At 39.3% G+C, this 12,443-nt stretch overlaps 1 protein-coding gene across 1 annotated transcript; it reads right to left on the bottom strand.

Annotated features, from left to right (window-relative positions):
• Nucleotides 1–5,770: 5,770 nt before the first annotated feature.
• Nucleotides 5,771–12,205, bottom strand: LOC125591712. Its single transcript, XM_048766409.1, has 2 exons — nucleotides 6,514–12,205; nucleotides 5,771–6,432 (listed from the first exon to the last, which is right to left on the bottom strand). The coding sequence occupies exon 1, from the start codon at nucleotides 9,735–9,737 to the stop codon at nucleotides 8,691–8,693; it is 1,047 nt and encodes a 348-aa protein (XP_048622366.1). The 5' UTR covers nucleotides 9,738–12,205; the 3' UTR covers nucleotides 5,771–6,432; nucleotides 6,514–8,690.
• Between the last annotated feature and the right edge of the window lie 238 nt (nucleotides 12,206–12,443).

Below are 12,443 nucleotides of genomic sequence, written 5' to 3'. Positions count from 1 at the left end.
GTGAATAAAAAGAAAAGGTCAAAAATGGTAGACTAAGTCTCCTCGGACCTTGAAATAAGTAAAAATCAAAATAGTAGACCATGTCTCCTCGGACTTTGAAAAATAATGATTAATATGGTAGTCTATGATTCCTCGGATCATGTGATAGGGTAAGCCTCCCGATTTTATTTATGTAATTTAATTTTTGTCTTTATTTTAAGCCTTTAATTTCTGAATTTAAATTATGCATTTAAATTCCCGTTTATATATATTATTATTCTATGAATATCATATCGAATTTGATAGAGCTCAAAATAAATGCCCAATTTTTTACCCCGAATAAAATTAAAGAAAAAAATAAATTAATGAAAGTTTTCTTTATGAATCACTTCCGAACGGTATGGTTCGATTTTGTTTAGATACTAAAGATTTTTTTTTTTAATTTTAGATCATGCTTCTGAAAAGATTCGACATATTTTTGTATAGGTATACCTATAGGAGAAAAAATGTAAAAATTTTAGTAAGTTCTTAGGTATTAAGTTAATCGGAGAATATTACGAGAAATATAAGATCTGGGCAGTGGGTGCAGAGATGCATCTGAATGAAAATGAGCTTTTAGAAATCATCGATATATAAACTATATCTGATGAGAAAAGGGTAAAGCCATGATAATTTACACTACTTCAGTGATGGTTTATAAGATGAGGTGTATCATGAGTATCATGAGAAAGATCAAGAAGGTCTTTGAGTAATTAAATCTTTCAAAGAAAGGATTCGCCAATTTGTTGGAGTTGATGTAAATCCTCCATAAAATTTTAAAAGAAAAAAACTCATGATACTAAACCATCATGTACGTCCTACTAGAAAATGACGAAGGTATGGATGCGGTAGAAACCGCTATCGTGGTCGTAGAAGAGGACGAGGAAGAAGATTCCGTCCATGTGAAATAATTAGAACTTCCACGAAAAATGAAAGTGGTCGGATGATAAAAGGCAAACAGAAAATGTTTGTTATAGATACGACCAGAAAGAAAATTGGGTACATAGTTATCGTACACTCATCTCTTATGAGCCCAGACCATCTTTTCATGGCTTGAATACTCATCTTGATGATTCAGATTTTCTGGTTGGTCCAGAAAATAAAAATAAAATATCGATGCGATATGAAAATTATTTTTCTGAAGAAATTTTGAGATTCCGGATGGAGATAGACATACTTGGCAGATATTTGGTCATCGTACATGGTAACAAATATCTATTTTTTCTCAAAATAAATAAGTATAGTATTTAGTAATATAAACATATTATTGGCTCTAGAAGAGCTTATGATGAAAAGACATGCATAAGAAGAAGATGACAAAATTATAAATAAGTGGTAAACCTAAAGTTTACTGATATATGACCATCTCCAATAATGTTATCAACATTATTGTGAAATGTTGAAAAATTAGAAGTTTTTCACATATAGCATGTCAAGAAAATAAAGGAAACCATCATGGGTGATGAATCATCAAACAAGTTCACTATATGTGATTTCTTTAAGCAGACCCCAAATTAAGATCTCACTCTAAAGGATTTGAAACATAATTCATCCCAAATGGGAAAAGTGAATATGTTATTGGTTCTAGAGTGAGATTAGATTTTAGACATGGAGTGTCATCATCTCGAGGGGGAGAATTAAAGAATCGTAGTAAGTGGAACATTGAAAAAATTATGTTCGCACTCGAAAAAGAACTTGATAAAGTAAATTCAAGTAAGATGATCCCCATGATCGGGTGTAAAAATGCAGTTGTGCATGTAATAAAGACATATACAATCCAAAAGGATAAAGTATATGGATAATTAGAAATATGCTCGCAAGTTTGTTAGAAACATATGATAAGCTGATGGAATGAGATATGTAAATCCATTTACAAAATGCATGCCAGACATTTTGATGAAATAATGAAATCTCATATTCCTGCTGAAAATGCTCCAATAATAAAATGTGTCATAAGCGGATGATATATGAGTCTATGTCACGCTAGAGACGTGATAGACCACTTTGGTTCCAAAGAATCCTTGAAAAGGAGCAAATATATGAATAGAGGATGAATCTCATGATGAGGCCGTTGATATGGTTAATATAATAGTCAGGTACCTGGGTAAATCATTGATGATGATAAAAAGATCTCGATTAACCATATCAGTACGGATAAAAAGATGGAAACCAAAGAGAAAATAGATTGTCGACAAGAAAATGAAAAAAATCGCTATATAAATAAGGATTATGAATCTACCTCTATGTATGAGGGTAGAGTGAATTGATTGGCCATCAATTCGATGTAAAGCTCGTTAGAAAAATGAGATATTTTTGGACCAAAAGTCCAAGGTATATATTTCTCCAGAGAATAAAATGAAAGATGACCTTGAGGTATGAAAAACGGCTTGTTCCGAGGTCATTGGTGAAAATTTAAAATAGATGCAGTATATTGATATGTCTGGCAGGACACAAAAACGACTTGAGTTGTATCTTGATATTTTAGTAATCCCTGGAGAGTTAAAGATGCTCTCGGGAATGTATAAAACTCTGGAAGAGTTAGAACAAGTCGTATATAAGGTATCTTGAACCAGTAACTAGTGATATGTTTATGGCACGGTTCGCCGATTGTCATTTTAATGAGAATGAATTTCCAGTGTTAGAGGGAGGAATTAGAGAAATTCCTAAAGATATTACATGGTGTACACAATCGTTGTTACACCTTGACCCCCCTATGAATTAAAGAGAACATGAAATTCAGGAAATTGTGCATTTGCATAATTTGGCAAACCAGTTACCAAATGTGTTCACAGATACGACATGATATACCTGCTGAAAATGTTCCATCAAGAGTTGATGTTCCTAAAAAACAAACTGATGGTAGCAAAATGAATGAACCTAGGGTTCAGTTAAAGAGGGGGAGACCAGCGGGTTCTAAAGTTAAAAATCTCCGAAAGAAAAAAAAATGTTGAGCAAAGCAAAAGGTTTAGGAAGAACCTGATATTGAAAGATGTCTGAAAGAAGACATAAATGGAAGGGTTCCAGAAGAACCTAATACTGAAAAATGTCTGAAAGAAGGCATATATGAAAAGGTTCAAGAAGAACCAAATAAAGATAGCGATCCAGATGACGCGAAGGGAACATAAAACTATGAGATTTCCATCAACTATGCCCTTGATGAAAAGTAATAGATAAAAGATGTTGATGGAATGTTCTCTTTTTCTGTGTCCAAAGATATCGATCATGAAAATGATGATCCCGATCCAAGGTCCATTTTGGAATGTTAAAAGACATGATTGGGAGGAGTGGCAGAAGGCCATTCGAATTGAATTATTCTCCCTAAATAAAAGGAATGTCTTTGGACCTATAGTCATAACGCGTGAGAATATAAATCTTGTTGGGTATAAGTGGGTAGTCGTGAGAAAAGTAACACGATATAAAGCCTGATTAATTGCCCAAGGTTTTTCTCAGAGACCGGGAATTGTTTTTGAGGAAACTTATTCCCCGGTAATAGATGCAATTACATTTAGATTTTTGATGTGCTTAATGGCGTTTAAAAATCTTGAAATGCATCTCATGGACGTTTTGACTGCATACTTGTATGGATCGTTGGATAACGATATATGTATGAAACTTCCTGAGGGATTGAAAATGCCAGGGGCATTCAAAGAAAAAAATCCAGGGAGATTTGATCGGTCAGTTACAGCGATCATTATACGGATTATAAAGAAATCGTCATCTGGCTTTGTGATCATTGATGTATATGTAGATGACCTGAGCATAATTGGAACTAAAAAAAAGGAGGCTGATGATGCTTGAAATCATATGAAAGAGGAGTTCGAAATGAAAGATCTCGGAAAAACAAAGTTTTGTCTTGGGCTCCAGATAGAGCATCTCCGAGAAAGAATAATTGTGCATCTATCAAATCATACGAAAAGGTTATTGAAACGCTTTTGTATGAATAAAGCGACTCTTTTGAGTACTCCAATGGTAAATAGATCTCTCGATGTTGAAAGAGATGTTTAAAAGATCCTGGTAAGATCTTACATAAATAAGTACTTTGGAGATGTTAATAAGTACTTTGGAGATGTTAATGGTAATAAAGCATATATGAGCTTATATATCTTGCGAGTTATATTTGATTAAATATATTTTTTGACACTAATGTCTTTGCAAGATACATCTCATTTCCTATTTATGGAAATTAGAATGGCGTCGAGAACATGTCAGTTCTCTCCGAGGTACGTATTGATTCAGAATTGGTTTATCATAGAAACTCCGAGTTTGGTATGGTTTTGCAGATACATGTTATTTATAAAGTCGGACGTAAACCGGATATGGTTTTACAATTGGTGGAACCGCGATCTCTTGGCGGTCCCAGAAACAAACTCTGGTTACGACATCTTCGAATCATGCAGAAACTATTGCGCTTCACGAAGTATGTCGAGAATGTGTGTGGCTTCGGTCAATGAGTCACCACCTACAATAATCAAACAGAATAGTCAAACAGAAAAAACAGACGAAAATATTTAAAGATAATTTGGTTTGTGTTGCTCAACTCAAAGAATGATATATCAAGAGCAACAGAACAAAACACATAACCAAGAAGTGGACATTGAATGTGTACGGTCATGCGACAATCTGGCTTACTTGTTCACAAAAGCTTTTCCGACTACAACATTCCGAAAATACGTCTATGGTATCAGAATGCAGCATTTGCGTGACCTATGATGAGAAATCTATGTCTACTATTTTTATGAGGAGATAATAGCAGTGTATTTTTTTTTCTTGTCATGGTTTTTGTCCCAATGGATTTTTCTGTGATCAGGTTTTTAACGAGGCAATACGTAATACAAGTCGGATAATCGAGGGAGTGTGTTAAAAAATAATATCAAATGAGATGATTATCCTCTCGGTAAATTTGACCGACTCGACATATTATTATATGTATTTCTTCTCAGAAATATCTGAGTTTGACCGACTCATTTTCTGTATAAATAGTGGTCTTGTGTTATAGAAAAGATGATCAATCAAGAATTATAGTTTCATCTCTCTTTCTACGTTCATTTCACACACCCATACTAAATATATATCTATCCTCTTTATCACTCGTCGTCTTCTCCAATTTTCACATATATACATAAGACAATAATAATACTATAATAAAACTATAACCCTTGCCTTTTATGTACAACAGTCAATTTTATTTAGCTTTTTGGAATCTTGCTTCCTTGTTTCTCCAAATTAACAAAGTCAGATTCAATTGTTAGGAAACATCTCTTACACTCCGTCCAAGCAGAATTGTTGTGGGCAGGGGTCTGGACAAGGCTAGAGGCGGATCTGAAGAGGCGGCCGGTTAGATGGAGATTGGCCGGCGACTTGTACCTGAAACAAAGAGAGATTTTTATGAGTTTAAAATGGAAACAGAGAATATAAACTGAATGAAAAATACTGGACAGAAACATATATGATTTTTATGGGATTTTTAGATGCAAAACTAGATGAAAAGAAGCGGAATAAAAGAGAAGGATTGATAGAGATGGCGGATGGATCCTTGTTGCTGGACGTGTGTCTCTCTCAACAAGAACAGTGAATGAAAGATGAAGTAGAGATGGAATCAGGGTTGCTGGACGTGTGTCTCTCTCAAGAAAGATCGGTGGATGAAAGGGGAATGAAGAATCGCCACAAGCTGGATGGAAGAGAGCTTGATAAGATCCGAGATTGCTCCTGACCGTTTCTCACAACTAGAAGGCTTAGGGTTTTCTTTGCTCTAGGGGCAAACTGACTCATATATTTCATGAACTAAAAAAAATACAAAGCTGCTTATGGTGGGGATTAAATACCCGCAGCTATGCCCTTCAAGGGGACTTGAAGCAAAAACAACATGGACTCTTCTTAGACTCTAAAGCAATAAGGCCTAAACATAAAGGGGCCGACTCTCTCTTGGACTCTAAGCAAAGGCTAAACAAAGGCCTTGAATTAGTAGACTCAAATAAATAAAGAAAGGCTGACAATTTGCCCATGAGTTTATTAAACCAAAATTAAAATAAAACCAGCCACAAATCAAAAACAATAAACCGGTTAGAAATCATAAATGAATTCTTACATGCTTGCCTTATCTGGACTAGGCGGATAAGTCTTATACCAGGAGATCAAACGTAGAGATGATTAGGCCGGTTCGGTTATGGACGATGGAAGAGAATTGAGTCGAACCGGACTGATCTTGGACCTCTATCGGCTTGGTCGGATCTTCAATCTTTAATCCGGACATCTCTTGGATCAGCAACTGTTTGAGACCTTGATCTATCATCTCTTGTACAATCTTGGTGAAACCATCTCTTAAGACCCGTGAGCCTGATCTGGTCGTAGGGCCCTTGCGGACTTGGGGAACCTCAGCTTGGTTGACCACAACATCACCTCCCTCTTGAGAAGGTTCTGTCCTCAGAACTTCTTCGTCATTTGCAATATAAGGAGCCAAATCAGACATATTGAACGTTGGGTAAACCTTAAACTCACCTGGTAGCTCGAGCTTGTAGGTGTTGTCATTGATCTTCTCTAGGATCAGGAATGGCCCATCTCCTCTAGGTGCTAACTTGGACTTCCTCTCGTCAGGGAACCTCTCTGGTCGCATATGTAACCAAACCCAATCGCCTGGTTTGAAAAGGACTTCCTTACGTCCTTTGTTAAGCTTGGCCCGGTTCCTCTCGGCCTTTGTCTCGAGCGTCTACTTGACCTGCTGGTGCATCGTCTTAACAAACTCAGCACGGGATGCACCAATTTGACTAACTTGCATGTCTGGTGGTAATGGCTTGAAGTCCAACGGAATCTCTGGGTTAAAGCCATAAACAACCTCAAAAGGGGATTGGTTAGTAATGGAGTGCTTTGCATGATTATAAGCAAATTCAATGAAAGGAAAGCAACTCAACCAATTCCTTAAATTCTTACCCACCGTAGCTCTTAACAGCTGAGAGAGTGTACGGTTTACTACCTCGGTTTGACCATCAGTCTGTGGGTGGCACGTGGTAGAAAATATAAGCTTGGTACCAAGTTTCTTCCACAGCATCCGCCAAAAATGGCTGAGGAACTTTGTGTCGCGGTCGGACACAATGGTTCTGTGTACTCCATGTAGACGCACCACTTCTTTGAAGAACAGATCGGCGGTCTTGCTAGCATCGTTAGTCTTGTCACGTGGTATAAAGTGTGCTATCCTGGAAAACCTGTCAACCACAACAAAAATGGAGTCTTTGTGTTCTATCTTGGGCAAGCCCAACACAAAGTCCATAGATATATCCATCCAAGGTGCGTTAGGTATAGGTAAAGGCATATGTAAACCATGAAGGGGAGATCTTGGCTTAGTTTTTAGGCAGACAGTGCATTTGGCGCATAGATTCTCAACATATCGTCTCATTCTCGGCCAATAGAAGTGGTCGGTGAGGACGTCTAGAGTTTTGGTCCGACCAAAGTGCACCATCATGCCTCCACCGTGTGCCTCTCTGGTCAGTAATTCCCTCATGAAAAGCCTTTTCTCCTTGAACAGGAACCCATCATGTTGGTAGAATGGTCCTATAGCGCCCTTGGTGGTACTGCAATAGAGTTCTGAAAAATCAGGGTAGTAGCATAAGCATTCTTAATATGTTCAAAACCCATAATGTTAGCCTCCATGGTGGTGATGAGAGTGTGGCGCCTGGATAGGGCATCGGCCACGACATTGTCCTTTCCCTTCTTGTATTTGATCACATAGGTAAATGTCTCTACGAACTCCAACCACCTGGCATGTCTCCTTTTGAGTGTAGTTTGACCTCTCAAATGTTTAAGGGTCTCATGATCTGTTTGAATGACAAACTCCTTAGACAAAAGATAATGTTGCCAAGTTTCAAGAGATCTCAGTAGAGCATAGAGCTCTTTATCATAGGTGGGATAATTGAGGGCAACTCCACTCAATTTCTCACTAAAGAAGGCTATTGGCCGGCCTCCCTGGGTTAGGACAGCTCCTATTCCGGTACCTGATGCATCACATTCAATCTCAAAGGTCTTATCGAAGTTAGGAAGAGTAAGGACCAGTGCATGAGTCAAACTAAACTTAAGCTTGTTAAAAGATTCTTCTTGGGCCAGACCCCAGATAAAGGATACGTTCTTCTTGATCACGGATGTCATGGGAGCAGCAATGGTGCTGAAGTCCTTGACAAATCGTCGATAGAAACTGGCCAGACCGTGGAAGCTGCGGACATGTCCGATCGTGGTTGGTGTTGACCATTTTTGTATCGCTTTGATCTTTTCTTCATCAACCTTAAGTCCCTGCGAACTCACAACAAAACCTAGAAATACAACTTGATCAGTGCAAAACACACATTTCTTTAGGTTAGCATAAAGTCCTTCTTGCCTCAAAGCTTTCAGCACCTGTTCTAAATGATCAACATGGTCGGATAAGCACTGACTGTAAATCAATATATCATCAAAATACACGACCACAAACTTACTGATGTAGGGTCTTAAAACCTGGTTCATGAGCCTCATGAAGGTGCTAGGGTCGTTGGTGAGGCCAAATGGCATTACTAGCCACTCATACAAACCTTGTTTTGTCTTGAAGGTGGTTTTCCACTCGTCACCTTCCTTCATGCAAACTTGGTGGTATCCACTCCTGAGATCAATCTTAGAAAACACAGTAGATCCACTTAGTTCATCCAACATATCATCTAATCTAGGTATTGGTACCGATATTTGATGGTTATGTTGTTGATAGCTCGGCAGTCCACACACATGCGCCATGTACCGTCCTTCTTGGGAACTAATAAAACTGGCACCGCACATGGGCTGAGGCTTTCCCGAATGTAGCCTTTGTCCATGAGCTCTTGGACCTGCCTTTCCAACTCCTTGGCTTCTTCAGGATTAACATGGTAAGCGGCTCGGTTTGGTAGAGGCGCCCCTGGCACGAGATCGACCTGGTGTTCTATGCCACGGATAGGGGGTAGCCCGGCTGGTACGTCATCTGGGAAGACATCCTTATAACGTTCCATGAGTTCTTGTATTCCAGATGGTAACTCTTGGACCTCAAACCCTGCAAAACAACCTTCCTTAAAGATCATTAGTAGCACCTGTGTCTCATTGTGTAAAGATTTAAGCACTTGGCCAGAAGTAAGGTATATGTTAGCCTTACTTACCTTGCCGGCTTGGTCCATTGCTTTCTGCATGTCATGAACCTCTTGGGGGCTGAGGGGTGCCGGGTTATGCTTCTTGTTGTTGTGTGTGAAGCTGTAGATGTTGGTCCGGCCGTGATGGATAGTCTCCTTGTCAAACTGCCATGGCCATCCTAGGAGGATGTGGCCGGCTTGCATGGGGACAACATCGCACTTGACCTGATCATGATACTTACCAATTCTGAAGGGCACAACAACTTGTTCGAATATCTTGAGCTCAGTCTTATCATTGAGCCACTTGAGTCGGTATGGTCGCAGATGGGGAGTTTTGGTCATACCTAGCTTATCAACAAGGTACTTGCTGGCCACGTTAGTACAAGAACCACCATCTATGATTAGACTACATACCTTTTGTTCCACGCTACATCTTGTATGAAAGATGTTTTCTCTTTGGATGGTCTCGGGATCAAAAAGGACACTGAGGGAACGTCTGGTTACCAGTAGTTCACTGGCCTCAGCGTAATCAACCACCTCTTCATCAGATGCATCAAGTACCAACTCGGCCTCATCTTGTGATTCATACCCTCCATCAGCTTTGAGGACCATTACTCGTTTGTTTGAGCAATCTCGAGCATAATTTCCTTTCCCCTGACATTTATAACAAGTAATATCACGACACGTTGATTTTGAACTTGAGTCTTAACCTGTTCGGTTTGTCCAGTTTTGGACTGTTCAGTCTGGCTCTTCTTGAACCGGCTTTCCACTTCAATGGACTTTTTCTTATCAGTGCCTTTGGAAGCTGATTGAGACCACGCGGATTTACTATGGCTGGTGGTCGCGCTCTTGCATTTGATATGGGCCTCGGCTTGAACGGCAAAGTGTAGCAAATCGTTGAAGTCCTCGTACGGCTGCCGTTCTACCTTGCAAGCGATCCGATCGTGCAACCCTTCTAGGAACTGGGCCATGAGGGACGCTTCAGGCTCATCAACGTCCAGTTTATTCCAGAGAGACTCGAACTCCTCAAAGTACTCCTCCACTGATTTAGTTCCCTGAGACAACTTGCGAAAACGTTTCAGTAGATCTCGTTGATAATAAGAAGGAATGTACCTGCCTCGGAGTTTGGTTTGCATCTCGGTCCAATTTTGTGCTCGCTATGTTGGACCAGTCTTAGCAACATCTCGGTCCCTCCAAGACAAGGCATTATCAGTTAGTTGGGCCGCGGCCAGAGCTATATTCTTTGCTTCAGAGTAGTTATAGTAGTCGAAGATATACTCCATGCGCTTTTCCCAAGTGATGTAGGCGTCTGGATCAACCTTACCCGCGAACGTGGGCGGAATCAACTTAAGATCCTTGCCTACTCGACGGTCGTCCTCCTCGTCCCGGTCTCGACCTCGTCTTTGGTTTGGGCTTCCGTCTCTTCTCCGGTTCGGACTCCCATTTCTCCTCCGGATAGGACTCCCATCTCCTTGGATCCGATACTCTCGCCTCCCACCTCGTGCGGCTCGGCCTTCATCTCCTCGATCAGGAGGCTCATAGTCGGAGTCATCACCTTCTGATTGGGATTGCGGACGTTCTAGGTAAGGGCCGAATCTCCTTGCAGCCGGTCGGGCATTGGGACGGTTTCCTTGTCCCAGTCGGTTCAGTTGGGCGAACATAGCATTCATAGTTTTCGTGAGCTGAGCTTGTCCGGCTTGTAAGGCTTGTAGTTGGGCATTAACATCAGCCTGATTTTGGACACCATTAGCATTGATATCTCCCATGTCTTTTCTGTAGACAAGAAAGAAAAAGATCAAGTGCAAAAGGAATTGGAATGAAGTAAGAAAAGAAAGAAAGACTTAAAAGAATAGAAGAAAAAAGAAACAATCAAACTAATTGCAAATGATAATTGATTTTTTTTTTTAGAAAATTAATTTCGAATTAAACTTAAAAAGGAAAGTTGAGTTTTTTAAAAAAAATTAAGTTCGAAATAAATTTGAAAAGGAAAGTTGAATTTTTTTAAAAATTGATTGATGATTGAAATCCGAAAATGAATGCAAGCTAATCAGAATAAATGAGATCCTAATCAGAAATGAATGCAACTAATCAATCCTAAATGATTTATGCAATTCCAATCCAAATTAATGCAAATTAATCAATCAAACTCCAAATAAGGAAAGTAAAATCGATCAATCACAGAAACAGGTTGACTAACTGAAGTGATGCACGAAAATGATCTACAAGAATGCAACAAGAACAGTGATGAACACGCCAAGAACAGCAAGAACAATGCAATACTTTTTTTTTTGAAATTTTCTAATGCAACAAATGATGAACACAAAAACGATAACAAGATAACAAAAAGAGAAGATTCAACCGAGTGTTTCAGGAGCCTTAGGCTCTGATACCAAAATGTTGTGGGCAGGGGTCTGGACAGGGCTAGAGGCGGATCTGAAGAGGCGGCCGGTTAGATGGAGATTGGCCGGCGACGTGTACCTGAAACAAAGAGAGATTTTTATGAGTTTTTCTTGAGTTTAAAATGGAAACAGAGAATATAAACTGAATGAAAAATACTGGACAGAAACAGATATGATTTTTATGAGATTTTTAGATGCAAAACTCGATGAAAAGAAGATGAATAAAAGAGAAGAATTGATAGAGATGGCGGATGGATCCTTGTTGCTGGACGTGTGTCTCTCTCAAGCAAGATCGGTGGATGAAAGGGAAATGAAGAATCGCCACAAGCTGGATGGAAGAGAGCTTGATAAGATCCGAGATTGCTCCTGGCCGTTTCTCACAACTAGAAGGCTTAGGGTTTTCTTTCCTCTAGGGGCAAACTAACTCATATATTTCATGAACTAAAAAAAATACAAAGCTGCTTATGGTGGGGATTAAATACCCGCAGTTATGCCCTTCTAGGGGACTTGAAACAAAAACAACATGGACTCTTCTTGGACTCTAAAGCAATAAGGCCTAAACATAAAGAGGCTGACTCTCTCTTGGACTCTAAGCAAAGGCTAAACAAAGGCCTTGAATTATTAGACTCAAATAAATAAATAAAGGCTGACAATTTGCCCATAAGTTTATTAGACCAAAATTAAAATATAACCAGCCACAAATCAAAAACAATAAACCGGTTAGAAATCATAAATGAACTTTTACCTTCTTACCTTATCTGGACTAGGCGGATAAGTCTTATACCAGGAGATCAAACGTAGAGATGATTAGGCCGGTTCGGTTATGGACGATGGAAGAGAATTGAGTCGGACCGGACTGATCTTAGACCTCTATCGGCTTGGTCGGATTTTCAATCTTTAATCCGGACATCTCTTGGAT

Source organism: Brassica napus, chromosome C8, assembly GCF_020379485.1.
Source record: "Brassica napus cultivar Da-Ae chromosome C8, Da-Ae, whole genome shotgun sequence".
Classification (NCBI taxonomy): Eukaryota; Viridiplantae; Streptophyta; class Magnoliopsida; order Brassicales; family Brassicaceae; genus Brassica; species Brassica napus.
This window is presented reverse-complemented; position numbering and strand designations above follow the sequence as displayed.